This window comes from Nannobrachium achirus (genome assembly GCF_963921795.1).
Source record: "Nannobrachium achirus genome assembly, chromosome: 8".
Classification (NCBI taxonomy): Eukaryota; Metazoa; Chordata; class Actinopteri; order Myctophiformes; family Myctophidae; genus Nannobrachium; species Nannobrachium achirus.
In genome coordinates this window covers 48,379,205-48,395,806 of record NC_137817.1, presented here as the reverse complement: position 1 = coordinate 48,395,806, position 16,602 = coordinate 48,379,205, and the positions used below count along the sequence as shown (strand labels likewise).

Sequence of the window (16,602 nt, the reverse complement as noted above, 5' to 3'; positions counted from 1 at the left end):
CATACCCTGAGGATTTATGGCTTCTTTTCTTCTTCTTTTGGCAAATTTCCATGGGCTTTGCAGTAGCTGATCAGCCGGTTCCATACGTTTCTGTTCAGTGCATCTTCCTCCAGCCACCTGCACGTCCTCGAATCCATAGACCTCCTCTTTGGGGATTTATGTCATTATTAACTCAAACGATTATCAGACCTTCAGATATGAGCTATAAAGCCATTAAACGCCAATTCACTCTTCATTCCATCCGGACGAAGATACCGAACTTTGAAAAGGCAAAAGGTTTTGTTTTAGTAGGAGCATTTGCTGATATATATTGTCTTAGTGTTATGTTGTCTGCTATGTTGTTCTGTGCTATAATGGTTGTGTGTTTTTCTGTTGGAACAGCCCGTGAAGATGAACATCCCAGAGGGGACAATAAAGACTATTATCATGGTCTTGTGAGCATTTGGATCTACTACGCTCACTGAATAGAATTTCAACCTGATTGTGCACACTGCGAATATTCTATATCCTCACTGTAGAGGGAAAGAACGTGCAGGCGGAGTGTTGTTTCCAGTAGCCCTGTGTGAGCTCTAATCATTAGAGCATTAGAGTCTAATGGGCTGTTTTTAGTTCCACCATGACAGGACAGGATGGCTATCTAGTCTAGGTCAGTGGTTCTCAACCTGTGGATCGGGACCCCCAGAGGGGTCCCCAAATTATTTTGGGGGGTCTCCAGATGTTTAGCTAAATGTTAACATTGTTTTCTCACTCAACAGTAAACAGACCAACATAAACTTTAGGGTATCTGCACATTTCTAAAGTGACATTTTAAGGACTTTTTAATACATCTAAAATGACAAATTAAACATTGGCCAAATTGACAAATATTAGAGGCAGAAATTGAGAAAATAGCCAATCTACACGCAGATCTAGATGTAGAGCTCTTCAGGAGTCCCCAGTCCCCAGTTCAAATATGATTATTTTGGGGGTCGCGGCCTGAAAAGGTTGAGAACCACTGATCTAGGTCAACAAACTAGCAAAAGAAAGGAGTTGATCACTGAGAGAGATACTTTGCATAGCGTTGCCGTGAGTGGCGGATGAAGTGGAGACAGGGAGACAAACAAAGCTGTGCATTGATAAGAGCCAATTTCAACACACAAGGAAGTTCGGAACACATGTGCATTAATGCAAACACACGCACACACAGACACAAACACACACAGAAACAGAGTAATAAATGCAGGCCCACAGACATGCCCACACAAATTCATATGCCTGCAGACGCAATTCACGGCGCACTGACTCCAGTGAGCAGCCAGCCAGATCAGAAACACAATACAACAGTACATCTGTGCTTATTATACTCAGGTTCTAATGACACACACACACACATTCCAACATGTCTCCCTTCAACCTCGCTAAAGGCGGAATGCATTGACTGACACACATACTGTGATTAACCAAAGACACATGTGCGCACACACACACACACACACACACACACACACACACACACACACACACACACACACACACACACACACACACACACACACACACACACACACACACACACACACACACACACACACACACACACACACACACACACAGTATTTTGTAAGCATCGTCAAACGTACCTATAAGCACACATTTACTAGAACGAACACACATACAGTTCCACTAACACTGCACTATGCGTAAAAAACGTACCTGTCAATGTGTCTCTTCAGTCGCTCCTGTGCGTCTAAATGTGTCAGTCAACAACACACTTGGCACACAACTCACACACAAAACCAGTAGGAGATCAAATCACCAGAATGAGAACGTATTTCAAACTGTATAGCAGAAGCTTGATAAAAGGTCAGCTAGCCTCACACACACAAACACTCACTCCTGAATGCACCAACACAAGCAAAGTTGCTCTACTCCTATCAGCCAAACAATGAAAGAGAGAGAGAGAGCGAGAGAGAGAGAGAGAGAGAGAGAGAGAGAAAGAGAGAGGAGGAGGGGAGAAGAGAGGCAGAGTTAACATACATTCCAGCAAACTAGTAATGATGTCAGAGGGAGAGAGAGAGAGAGAGAGAGAGAGAGGGAGAAAGAGAGACAGAGAGAGAGGAGGGGAGGGGTGGGACTAGATAAACAAACCAGCATGTGCCCAAAGTTACTCTTTCACTTGTTTTCTCTCTCTTTACTCAGTGAGTGCGCACACAAACACACACGCACACGCACACGCACACACACACACACACACACACACACACACACACACACACACACACACACTTCCCGCAAGATGGATTATTTGTCACAGGTTCAAGCAGTAAAATGTTATAGTGTGGCAGGTTCTTAGATTACATGTTTCTTTTCCTTTTCTTTCTCTACTGAAACAAAAATGATGGAGATTACCCACTCACTGATTTACACCTCTAAACCTGCGCTGGGAGAATACAACTATTCTCATTCAAGATAATAATAGAGATACTGTGTTTTTTGTATTGAAATAGAATATGGAAAAAATATATAAGATGGTATGGTATATGATTTGAAAAGATTTGAAAAGTACAGGTAAACGCTTTAAGGTATATAATGCAACTTTGCCCTGAGTAGTTTACATACAGTAACAAAGCAATAAAAACATTGACCTCTATAGCAGCTACTAACTACAGGAGTAGTGTGGAGGTGTCATCCTGCACAAACACACTGTCCTCTTGCTGTACTTTTGTGTTTTCCCTGTTTGTTTTGGTAGAAGGGGACGTTAATTTTGGGCAACCGAAGCAAACAGTGAAAACACCAAAACACAACGAGAGGGCAGTGCATTTCTGCAGATGAACACCAATGTCTGATAATGATGAGGGAAACGCTGGGTACTACAAATGCATGTTGTTTTGTTATTTAAACACAATATTATGAAGTTACATGATATGCCTTTAACAAATCCACCTCAAAACCAAACAGCACCATTCACATGCCCAATGAAAGGAGGGGAGAGAGAGTGAGACAGACAGATGAGAGAGATAGGAGAGAGAGTGAGACAGACAGATGAGAGAGATAGGAGGGAGAGAGAGACAGACAGACAGATGAGAGAGAGGGAGAGAGAGCTGGGATGTAGGCCTAATCAGGCATGCAATCAAAAACATGCAGGGAGAGCGAGGATCAATGGAGCCGCAACATCTAGGAAACAACAAGAGAGAGAGAGAGAGAGAGGGCTGGGGTGTAATCAAAAACACACAGGAAAGAGGTAGAAAAACAAAAAAGTCTCCTTCAGAGATCAATGGAATGAAGGGGTGAGAGAGAAAGAGAGAGAGTGGGAGAGAGAGATCACAGAGCACCAGAGCATGATGGTCAGTATGGGGGAGGATTGAATGAAACAGGGAGGGAGGCAAACACTGGAACAATGCCTGTATTTAGGCCAAAATGGTGTGTGTGTGTGTGTGTGTGTGTGTGTGTGTGTGTGTGTGTGTGTGTGTGTGTGTGTGTGTGTGTGCGTGCGTGCGCACACAAGAAAAAATGCTGTATTTCCAGTTCCTTACAGCCCATCACACACACACACACACACACACACACACACACACACACACACACACACACACACACACACACACACACACACACACACACACACACACACACACACACACACACACACACACACACACACACACACACACACACACACACACACTCTTCTTGTACACCAAACCATTCAAAGGAGGGGAAAATGAAACACTCAGTGTCAGGTGCTATGCTATGTGAGTCAGTCACACACACACACACACACACACACACACACACACACACACACACACGCGCGCATTCTGCATATTGTTTATGGTAAGTGGGTTAAGCGGCTGATCAGGTGACCTTTAGCCTTTGAAACAGTGACACATTCAGCACTATTGCACAGTAAAACCCTGTCTGTCTACGTATGGATATAAAGTAGCTGCACACGCACAAACGCACGCACACATATTCCTTGGCCAGTTTTTAATCGTCGCTGTCGGGTGAAACCCTTGTATGTCCAAAACTGTTCCTTTTGATGTACAGACCGATTCCTCAAACAGCAGAATGTGTCAGCTTTTCATTTGTTCAGTTATATAAAATCCACAGAAACCTTACTTTTCTGTCAAAAACAGCAGATCTACAAGCTCACAACGAACGTGTGTCGACACACTGAGAGCTTGTAGATGAGCTTTGTTACTTGTGTGTGGCAATGTTGTGTGACGATTGACGAAGTAGTAGGGCAGTGATACTCAAACTCCGGCCCGCGGACCACATCCGGCCCGTGGCGCAATATTGACTGGCCCACCAGCTTAATGTCCTCAAAGTCACACATTCAAAAGCTTTAAACTGAGCAGATTGGACCTTCCGTTCCAGAGATAATGGCCAAAGGATCTTGAAAACGGCCATTGAAATCGCTGATTTTTTCCTAATTTTTTTACCAAAGGCTCTGCTTGACTAATTAGCATACCCAAAACGAAATAGTTCGAATGCAAATGAAATAGAGATGTAGTCTACAGTAGCTCTACATAAGAACTGCATCATTGGCCATTTATAGCTAAACAGTCTGGGTAATCTATTTTCAAGTAGATGTGTTTTATTTTTATTTTTTTATTTTATTCTTTCTGGAAAAAGCCATTGGTGTTGAATGTGGGCCAAGTCACAAATGACAAATGTAGCAAATTACTTTGATTACAAATTGTGTCATTGAAATGGAAGGCCAAGCCATACAAAAATGCACATTGCACTTGTCTTTTCATACGATACTAGCCCTGTGCCCGGGTGCACACAGGGGTGTGCACAGTATCTGAGGGATTGAATGTAGGAGTCTGAGAAGTAATGTTGGAGTGCCCATTGGGCAGATCTTTATGCCCATATATGGTGTTCCATGTTGGAGTGCGCGCTGGGCAGATCTTTATGCCCATACATGGCGTTCGGTGTCCAGGCCAGTCTGTGATGTCAGCACTATGACGTCAGAGTATGATGTGATGTCAGCATGCAGACAGACGGTTACCATGGCTAGGGCTGTCACGATTATGATATTTTACATGACGATTATCACTCAAATAAGTTTGCGTTTAACGATTTAATTGAGTTTTTGTCGTTGACAATTACATTTCTGTTTGGCTTGTAGACTTTGAAGTTGCACATGGTAGATATGACACATATATAGATATATTTGACAACTTTATACTTAAAAAAGAACATTGATGCGACGCGTTGTGAGCTTGTAGATCGGCTATTTCCACTATTTTTTACTTTGAAAAAAAAAAAATATATGAAAAATGTTCAACATGGAAACGATTATGACGATTATGAAACATAGTCGCGATTATGTCAAATAATTGCGATTAGACGATTATGTAAACATTTTGACAGCCCTAACCATGGCGAGTAGTATCAGTGATGTCAGCATGCAGATGGTCAACCGGACAGACATTCGCTAAATTAATAGTTAGATGTGGAAATAAAGCGAATAAAAGAGAACTAATGTTGTCATTTTACCAACTGTCCCGTGGCACCTTGACATTTATAAATTATTCAGCTAATTTACAGAAGAGGAAAAGGTTTAGGTTTCTGTCCGATAGCAAACTAATGTTCATCTTCATAATGGGCTGCAGTAATGCAGCTGCTCATATTTAAATGTGTCATTCTATTTTTATTGTTCATATTGTGTATTTGGATGAAAGAAGCTTTCCCAAACAATAAAAGTTATGATGAAGGAATAGAAGGGGGGAAAAACTTACAGTACGTCAATCTTTGGCTTGATTTTTTGGCTAAACTGCTCAACTCTATTGCCAGTGCTGCCTGTGTGGTGCTGTGGCCAACTGACGATACCCTTTGTCCCAGTAACAAAGGCAATTTGAACGAGGGACTGTTGTGATTCATATTTCATTTCATTTGATATCGATTTAAATTGAAATGTATTAAAAAAAAGGATTAAAAACAGTTAAAAATGGATTCATTTTATTTACAGTTGAAGACGTTATTTGAAAGACATGGTTATTAACTCTTGGAGTAAGACTAAATGTGTTATTGTGAAAGAGTAAAGGCCGTTTCAGACGGGGGAATTGGATCAGTGGGGGTCGCGCCGCAGTGGAGACACAAACACTATCGCTCCGCGGGTAAACAAAGGGCGATATTTACAAAGAATGACCACAATCCAGATCTTGCCTCCCGCGAGGGCGTGCATGAAACGCACACGTGTGCGAGAATTTCACAGGAACCAAGCGGGAACCAAAGCCAGTTTTTCTATCTATAAAGGTATCTATCTATCTTGTTTGTATTGTTCTACGGCAAGAAGTCAGGAAACTTTGTCAACGTTACTTCACTGACGTCATTCAGTCGTTCGTTTCTTTTAAAGAACTTTCATTATAGGGACATACGTGATTAAATGTGACAACACACAGCATGTCACTGGAGCATGCTGCCAATGTCGCGACAGGGTCGCAGAGGTTTTTCAAATGTGCATGAAACATTATGTCACTGTAATTACTGTCTGTCACGCGCGGCTGTGTGAGCAACTCGTTCATGCTGATCCATCAATATGCTTTAAAAACTTGGGCCAGGCTTGCTACAAAATAATTAGGAACAGAATTCCTGGTGGGACAATGCCTGTTCCTCTGGAATCTTCATGATAGCCAGACTGTAAACAGGCCTAGATTTTTATTTTAATGTGAATAAACGTCATGCTTCAAAGTCACACGTGGCTCTGAAAAAACAAATATTTATTGTGGTTTAGATATCTTATTTATTTATTTTCACAAGCCAATAAAATGTAATTCTATTCATCGCCCAAACATTCACGTTCGTCAGAAATAGACCAGACGCGTAAACATAGCGGTGTGGCAACAAACGTATTGTCTTGCGGCCTGGGCGGCTAGTCTAGTGGTCCGGGCGCCTAGGCTGCTGGTGAAGACCGACTACCTTTGCTGCGTGTCACTCCCCCATCTCTCTTCCTGTCAGTCATGTTCACTATTAATATAGGCAGAAAAAGCCACAAAAAAGCCATTAAAACCCTGAACGAAATAGCTGCGTAGTGGACGGTACTGACAAACACGGCCTCACGGTGAACATTGACCATTAGCTCGCCGAAACTTCTAATTATCATAAAGGTCAAATACAAATAGAAAAGTGAGGTCTTCATAAGCGTACCCACAGAACGAGAGTGGCGGAAGGAAGGAAAACAAGAAAACAAACAGCAGCATCCTCTTACGTTATTCAGCTCCCTCTGGTTGCCGTAGAGCGGGTGGTACTTCCGGTACTTGCCCTGGCGGTACTTGTTGGTGATGAAGCGCCGCCTGTCCTCGCTGCAGCTAGAGGGCATCAGAGCCTCGCTGGGCGGGACGTTGGCCGCCCAGAAGCTGTTGGCCCGCTCGTTGCCCAGCTCCAGGAACACCTGGACACAGGGTGGAGGATAATAATAATCTTTATTCTGTTTAGACGCAAATCTGTGTCACTTAATTTAGATTTGAACCACTTTAACCATTATTTTATGCTTTAACTATTAAAAAATAGCAGAGGGCAATGATCTCTCTCACTTAATGGAGGAACCAGGAGTAGGGTAGCCGCAGCCTCTCTACAGTCACTTGTCCGGCCTTATGGCATGGGACTCTGGGAGTTATTGTTAAGGATATGTGCTCTTTGTATTATAATTATATAATAATTTTATGTGTCGTGTTAATGTCAAGTATTTTGTTTGTTTTTTTGTATGGTGTTGTATTCTCTTTTCTTTCCTTTTTATTATCTTGTTTTGTCTGTAAGTAGTCTTTTTATTGTCAAGTAAATGTTGTCCAAAAAAAAAAGAAAAACGAAATAAACATATTTAAAAAAAAAAAAAAAAAAAAAAAAAATAGCAGATATACAAGCTCACAGCGTGGCACCGAGTGCCGTGCTGCGAGCTTGTAGATCTGCTATTTTTTTTGTGCTATTCCTTCTTCTGAATCAGTGGTTCTCAAACATTTTCATGTCAAGGACACCCCAAATTACAGGTATTTGGCCCCCCATCTCAAAATATGTTGTTCCAGGGACCACCCAGAAGCAAATATTTGAGTTACAAATGTTCGCTTTTAAAAAGATATATTAAAAAAAAAAAAATCTCAATTTTTCAAAAATAGCAGATCTACAAGCTCGCAGCATGGCACTCAGTGCCGCGCTATGAGTTTGTATATCAGCAATTTTTCAATAGTTAAAGCATTAAATAATTCTAGGCCTAAAAGGCTAATTTCACAAAGTCTGTACAAAAACTACAACAAACACATGCTGGTTGCGAGCTTGTAGATCGTCTACTTCCGAATAGCCAAAGTGTAAAACAGGTTTAAAGCGGTTAAACTGATGTTGATGCTAAACTCATTTAGCTGGAATTTGCCCGGTGAGTCAAAGTCTGCTATTAGATGTCTGTCTAAAAAGTAATTTCAACGGCTATGTATAGACGGTCTATATATAGAGGTTGTCAATACTAGAATGAGCTCCCTGTCACACTAAGGGAGATCCCCACTTTCTCAGCTTTTAAAGGTCAATTGAAACAGTGGTTAAAGAGTAACCAGTCGTGTGATCATGTATGACTTGTCGGTCCACAACAGAGTAGGTCTACCCTAGAATTAGTTTTAAACCTTTTCTATTCTCTTTTTCTTATTTATTTTATACTGTTTTCTAAATGTACTTTGTATTTGCATAAGTAGTGTGCCTTGTTATGTCAGTATTGTTGATGTGGATGTTTGATGTTGCTTCATGTAATGTTCATTAATATGCATTGTCCCGTATAAATAAACAAATAAATTAATAAATGAAATTGACCAAATGCTTAAAAAACAGTTAATCGACGTCTAATCTAAGCATAGCTGTCTAAAGGCCTGTCCATACTTCGACCGAAACCGCCGTTTTCGGTCAAAAGGTCCTTTTCAACAATAAAATGTAATTCCTCGAAAGTTCTGGAATGCTTTTTCTCCGAACAATAGTTCTGAAATTTGCACAACGAGATGTTGTCACTCGCCGAAATCTAGTTCGGTGAAACGGCAAACGTGATTGGTCGGTTGGATGATGGATCACGTGTGTGTTCACAAGAAGACGGGTGATGCTGGTGGCCACAACACTGTCCCATAGCTGTTCATCCAGCAGCAGTGGCTCGGACATACCCCCGCCGGCTAGATGTGCTCGCGCCTCCTCCTCAGCTGCACAAAGCAGGGCAAAATCCTCCTCCTCCTCCTCCTCCTCCTCTAACATTTCCTCCTCCTCCATAACCTCCACAATACGTGCCACCGCTTCCAACTTTTCCATCTCCGCCATCGCTGCTGTTGCTCTCTCTCTCTCTCTCTCTCTCTCTCTCTCTCTCTCTCTCTCTCTCTCTCTCTCTCTCTCTCTCTCTCTCTCTCTCTCTCTCTCTCTCTCTCTCTCTCTCTCTCTCTCTCTCTCTCTCTCTCTCTCTCGTTCTCTTTCTCCTCACAATGCGCCTCGCCGCCTCCTACACCACACGCAGCGTGGTGTACGCTTTTCCCCAAACCCTCCGAACAGGAGCGAAGTATGAACATCCGACGCTTTTTTCCGGAAAACATAAAAAATAAAAAAGTTTATTTTTCAACCGAAAAGTTTGGTTCTGGAGAGGCCTTAAAACCTTTAGATCGTTTATAACCCGGTTTTATCCTAGCCTTTATAGCCAGAAAAAAGCTCAGTGGCTTCCTTGGCTGTTGTGTACTCTTCAAACACCTACCTACCTACCACTGTGCCAGAGAGTTTATAATCTTTTCTACGAATCAGACCAAAGTCAGCTAATCACCCTGGGCCTTCCTAGAATTGTAAGCTAATCCATCGCCACATTCACACAAAGATCAAGCATTACTGGCATGACGGAGAAGACCTGTCATTAATGGCAGCTTTACCTTTCCACACAGATCCAAATACAGCTTTTCACATAGCCTGCCGGAATCAGCTGTGTGAAGTGCTACACAACGGTGCCATGGCATTGGTCCGAAATCTCATTGTTCCTATATCTCATTAGTCAGAATCTGGTGATGTTAACCTGGTGAAAAATACTATGCATAAACCTAAACCTAACCCTAGTAAAACTATACCTAAACCTATCCCTATGAAGGGCGGCTGTAGCTCAGGAGGTAGAGTGGGTTGGCCAATGCTCCATGGGTCAGCGGTTCAAATCCCAGCTTCTCCTGTCTACATGTCGAAGTGTCCTTGGGCAAGACACTGAACCCCAAGTTGCTCCCGGTGAGCTGGTTGGTGCCTTGCATGGTTTCCACCGCCACCGGTGTATGAATGTGTGTGTGAATGGGTGAATGTAATGCACATTGTAAAGCGCTTTGGATAAAAGCGCTATATAAATGCACCATTTACCATTTTACCATTTATCCCAAACCCTAACCTCAGTAAAACTATGCCTAAACCCAACCCTAAAACCTAACCCTAACTAAATTTGGACTAATGAGATGTAGAACTAATGAGATTTCGGACTAATGGGCAGTCCCCTACACAACAGCGTCAGCCTTTTTGACAGCACTTTCAAAAAGATTTTATCACATTTTCTTTGCGAAAATGCAGAACTTTCAGTAAGAGTGACATAAAGGCTGTTTTTACAATGCTAGTTGTACTGTACAGTATAACCCACCCGGTTGTTGTCAAAAAGGTCATTCTAAAGTTACCAAACTCACGTCATAACTTAATGTCACTTCTCTGGCTCTCTTTTTCCTCCCTCTCCCTCTCCCTCTCTCTCACACACACACACACACACACACACACACACACACACACACACACACACACACACACACACACACACACACACACACACACACACACACACACACACACACACACACACACACACACACACACACACACACACACACACACACACACACACACACACCTTGAGATGAGAGTTGTTGGTAGACCTTATTGCCAACATAATGCTGTATATCACCAAATACCTACTCAGAAGATTTGTGTGATGTTTGTTTAGACTAGGCCTATTCATTTAGGGTAAACGCTTTAAATCTTTCATTGTAAGTGACTTACGTCTCATCCATGTTCTCACGAAATATCTCACGCGTCACTAGTGTCACGTGTGTGTGTGTGTGTGTGTGTGTGTGTGTGTGTGTGTGTGTGTGTGTGTGACAGAGAGAGAGAAACACAGAGACAGACAGATTGAGATAGAGAGAGAGTGGGACATGTTAATGATGCAAAACGTTACAACAGCAGATTGGTGCGAGCAACGTGTTTGTGTGGTAAAGACAACTGTTGAAGAGAAGCAGTTGATGGCAGAAAGGTGTTCAAAACTCACACTTTACCAACATGCTGGTAGATGTCAAAATCGGATTTGTGATTTTTGCAAGTCAACTCGACTCAGTAAAAAGTTGAGTTGAAGTTGACTTTATCGTTTGATGACGTCATCACATCACACAAGACCCCCCAATTATTTTGGGGGGTCCCCAGATGATTAACTTAATGTGCAACATCGTTTTCTCACTCAACTGTAAACAAACCAACATAAAGTTTAAGTGTATAGAGGGTATCGTCACATTTCTAAAGTGCCAATTTAAGGACTTTTTAATACCTCTAAAATGACAAATTAAACATTGGCCAAATTGTCAAATATTAGAGGCAGAAATTGTGAAAATAGCAGATCTACGTGCTCACAATGCCTCGCGTTGCGAGTTGTTGTGAGCATGTAGATCTGCTATTTTCACAATAGAACCGTGTTATACAAAATGTGTGTGTGTGTGTGTGTGTGTGTGTGTGTGTGTGTGTGTGTGTGTGTGCGTGCGTGCGTGCGTGCGTGCGTGCGTGTACCTGTATGAGCTCTTCTGTCCACACTTTCCTGTCCATCTTCAGACTGCGGACCTTGGAGATGCTGGGACCCAGGCCTCTGTGCTCCCCTGAAGAAAACACAAGCGGTAACACACTGAATACACACGTTCACACACAGAATGCACACATTCTCACACACACTGTGCAGCCCGACTGTGTGTGAAGCCTTGTGGAGATCATTTGTGAAATTCTACAAGCTGTTGGCACTTGGCACACAAGGGTGCTCCTGGACACCCTTGCTGACCTAGGCATCACCGGGACGGCACTAAAGTGGTTCTCCTCCTACCTGTCGGACCGGACCTACCAGGTCTCATGGAAAGGTTTGCTGTCATCCCCCCGAACCCTCCAAACGGGAGTCCCCCAGGGATCCGTACTTGGCCCTCTGCTGTTCTCCCTGTACACTAAATCCCTTGGTGCTGTAATCTCTGCTCACAATCTATCATATCACTGCTACGCTGATGACACTCAACTGTTTTTGTCCTTCCCCCCTTCTGCCACCCAGGTGGAAGAGCGCATTGCTGCATGTCTGGCCGACATCTCACAGTGGATGTCAGCCCACCACCTCAAGCTGAACCCGGACAAGACGGAGCTGCTCTTCTTCCCAGCTAAGTCTTGCCCCATGCAAGATCTCACTATTTCCATAGATAATGCATTGGTGACTTCAGTTCCGACTGCTAGAAACCTTGGTGTGGTCCTGGACACCCAGCTATCATTTAAGGCACATATTGCATCAGTCACCCGGTCCTGTAGGTTCACACTCTATAACATCCGTAAAATCAGACCGTTCCTCACCCAGGAGGCAGCGCAGCTCCTCATTCAGACATCTGTCATATCAAAACTTGACTATTGTAACTCTCTCCTCACTGGTCTCCCGGCATGTGCACTTAAACCTCTCCAACTGATCCAAAATGCCGCGGCACGACTGGTCTTCAACCAGCCTAAGTTCTCACATGTCTCTCCCCTTCTCCGCAGCCTCCACTGGCTCCCGGTTGCGGCCCGCATGGAATACAAAACACTGATGCTGACCTTCAAAGCAGCCAAAGGTATGGCTCCTCCATACCTCCAAAATCTGATCAACCCCTACTCCCCCACTCGTTCACTTAGATCAGCCAACACAGGGATGCTGACCGAACCCTCGCTAAAAACTCCAGGGCAAAAATCCACTCGTCCGAGACAGTTTGCCCTCTTGGCTCCCAAGTTGTGGAATAAACTCCCTGTCGCACTTAGAACAACGGACTCACTCGCTGCCTTTCGCCGTGGACTGAAGACTCACCTTTTCAGACTCCACCTAAGCCCTTAGCACTACAGTAAAATCAATGACCATACATGAAGCTAGTTAACATTTGTTTTTTAGGTTTCTTTAGAACTTGATTATATTGTGTTTTTCTCTAGATAGATATCCAATTACATTGTTATATTGCTGTTAATGTACTGACCTATTATCTTGTTTATTATTGTGATGTTGTATCTGCTTATTGTAAGTCGCTTTGGATTAAAAGCGTCTGCTAAATGCCTAAACTGTAAACTGTAAACTGTAAAGTGATTTTTTCGACTCCCGGCCCCGACAACCTTTGGGGAGTCACACGCAGTCACTCCCCTTCTCTCTCTCTCTCCCTATTTCCTGTCAGTCTACTGTTCACTATCAATAAAGGCAGAAAAAGCACAAAATAAAAATATTAAAAAGGCATTGTCTCGCATGTGTATAATGTGTCTGTTAAAACACGAACGAGAAGGAAATGGCTCCGAGCGGACACTGACAAACACGGTCTCACGATGAACTTTGGCCTTTAGCTCGCCGAAACTTCTAATTATCATAAAGGTCAAATAAGCTAGAGTTAGCATCATAAACCACCAACTTCCGGAAAACGCTTCTGGATTTACGGAAGTTGGTGGTTTACGAGGCGTCCTTTCTGGGCTAAACAGTACATTTACAAGCTTGTAGATCTGCTACCTTCTGCAAAGAGATTTGGTGTAGAGGGAAAAAAAGAATAGCTTGATTCAATAGTTAGATATTTGGTATTCATTTTATCAGACATGCCCACTCCTATTTACACCCATTGATCTTCATTTTAACCACGTGAGAATCATTTGAAAACACACCTTTCCTGGTCCGGGTAAACAATATTGTCCTTCTAAGCAGTGTTGTAGTGCTAAATTTGGAAGTGGGGGGACGCCCCACACACATGCACGCACGTTAATGCGCGTGACATTTTTAGTGGGGTTCTGTGTATAATTGTATCCATATAGGCTAAAAGTAAATGACAAGGGTACAATTATATTAAATATTTAATTGTTTTGTAGAAAACACAACATAGCTCATCAAGCTTAAAGGAGCTATAGAGAACCTTTTCTTGAAAAACGGACACTAAAATAAAAATAATGTTTCGAAAATATAAAAAAAAAAGATTAAGCTTCATATATGTTTCTATTCAAAAATGACACAAAAACACGTAAAATAATGATAAAATAATAATTTTGGCCATTGTCAGCCTGACTTTGTTTACATCCCTCTTCAATTCTTTTATATGGATTGATAAGAGTCTCACATTATGTCTCACATGATGTTACTTTGTGCTTTTCATTTGGACAGAAGAAATGTAAACAATGTAGTCAATATTCAATCAACAATCATTAATGCAATATATAACAGACAGTGAGAGTGGTAAACGCATGTTTTGGATAGCACATTAATTCTGAAAAGAAATGAACCAAAAAGATTGGAGTAAGTTCCCCTATTTAGTTATAACAACTGCCAAGCGGATCTGCAAGCTTGTAAGATCTGCTATTTTTAGCTAATGTTCCCCTCAGAATAGGGATGCTAGGGTTCAAGTGGTTAATGTAAAAAAAAGAAAATAGCAGATATACAAGCTCACAAAGCGGCACTGAGTGCCGCGCTGTAGGGACAGGGATGCTAGGGTTCAAGTGGTTAATGTAAAAAAAAGAAGGAGTACAAACTTTGGGGGTCCTGGACCCTCTGGTCTAGGAGCAGCTACACATTACACACCTGCACATCGCTTGCAGACCACCACACACAGGTTGATGGCGGCCCACTCCGGCTTGGCGGCAGAGCAGTCGGCGCAGGACTCGTTGCTGGGCTCCGCCCAGATCTTTTCGGCCACCTCGCCGTTGGACAGCGCCTCGCCGATGGAGTCCCGCATGGCCTCCACCCACTCGTTCTTCAGCTGCTCCGACTCGGCGATGAAACTGCGGACGGACAGGCACACCGCGCGGCCCAGAGTTAGAGCCGATATGGCCGACATGGCCGTTGTCTCAACACAGCCACATAACTATACTGACTGTCTGTCCCTGGGCCACGGTGAGTAAGGCTAGGGCGTGTGTGCGTGTGTGTGTGTGTGTGTGTGTGTGTGTGTGTGTGTGTGTGTGTGTGTGTGTGTGTGTGTGTGTGTGTGTGTGTGTGTGTGTCTGCACTGTAGGTGCACTCTTACTCAGCTGTGACTCTTACTCAGCTGTCTTTTTTCCTTTCCTTTTTTTTTTACTCCAATCCAATCCATGTTATTTATAGAGCACATTTAAAACAACAGTGTTGAAACAAAGTGCTGTACACTCAGTGGGGGAAAAAATACAATACACAAGAAACAGAGGGAGAAAGAAAACACATAGAAGGTGCAAGATATAGTAGACACATAGCCTATAGTGGAAACAGCAATAACTCTCAGTTTGAATCTTCAAAACTTTGAAAATGCGCAATGCAAGGAACTTCATATGTGCAATAATTCACAAAGTGCTGCTTGTGCACATAACAAATCTCTGAACTTCCCAATGGCCAGTATACACACCTGACAGTCATTACACTGCACGTTCTGCAAACAACACTTATTGAACACGCACGCACGCGCACACGCAAACACACACACACACCCACACAGATGTGTGGCCTCTGAACAGCTTGACGCAGACCCTCGTGGTTACGTCCTTCCTCTTCTCATCTCATCTGGAACACACCATGTGGGCTCTTGCACGCGCACATGCGCAGCACACACACACACAGAGCTTTCAAACGGTTTTGTACCAGCCCCCATACAAAGTAAATCCAGAGAACACACTCCCTATCTTCTTCTACAAACATGAGTCTTTTAGGACTTTCCCAAAGGCAGGCTGATGAGCCAGTAGACCACACACACACACACACACACACACACACACACACACACACACACACACACACACACACACACACACACACACACACACACACACACACACACACACACACACACACACACACAGGCCTTTGTCAACCTCTCCCACTAGTATCCAGCTGAGGTATCTCTCAAATCAACAGATGTACTGTACAGTAGATGCAGGCCTCAGTATTACACCAGGTTCCAGTTAGTTAAACCACTACCATCTCAGCACAGAGATCATCTCTGTTCTATGACTTAGAAGCCTCTAATAGAGACACATAATAATAGACACATAGATCCTATGTGTCTATTAGTCTACTAGTGTGTGTGTTTGTGTGTGTGTGCGTGCGTGCGTAGGTGCGTGCAATATATACCTGAATATCCGGTAAGGTGTGGTGAGATCGAAGCTGCGTCGGTCGGTGTCTTTAATATTTCCAACGTTCATGTCGATGGAGGTGATGCCCACTCCTAACTGGTAGTCCTGTACGCAAAACAAAACAACACACACTGTCACTACGTTGGATCACACAATGACCTATAGAGATGATTTGTTTTGTGTTTCTGGTCTTAGAAACATCAAGGAGAACACATTAGTATTCAAGTAATTCAACGTGTTGGATGGAGTCACTATTATATGGTCAGCCTCCTATCGAGGAATATGCAT

The 16,602-nt window shown here is 43.0% G+C and overlaps 1 protein-coding gene across 6 annotated transcripts in view; it reads right to left on the bottom strand.

Moving 5' to 3' along the window:
* The window catches only part of arap1 (ArfGAP with RhoGAP domain, ankyrin repeat and PH domain 1), a 132,995-nt gene that overhangs the window by 56,498 nt on the left and 59,895 nt on the right, over nt 1-16,602 (bottom strand). For all 6 annotated transcript variants that reach the window (XR_013962261.1, XM_080731559.1, XM_080731562.1 and 3 more), the window contains 4 exons: nt 16,313-16,419; nt 14,798-14,997; nt 11,776-11,861; nt 7,196-7,378 (listed from right to left, as the gene is read on the bottom strand). Coding sequence is in view for 5 of the 6 variants with exons in the window: in XM_080731559.1 (XP_080587685.1) it covers nt 7,196-7,378; nt 11,776-11,861; nt 14,798-14,997; nt 16,313-16,419 (576 nt within the window). In the remaining variant the exon portion in view is untranslated. The remainder of the gene's footprint in view (nt 1-7,195; nt 7,379-11,775; nt 11,862-14,797; nt 14,998-16,312; nt 16,420-16,602) is intronic.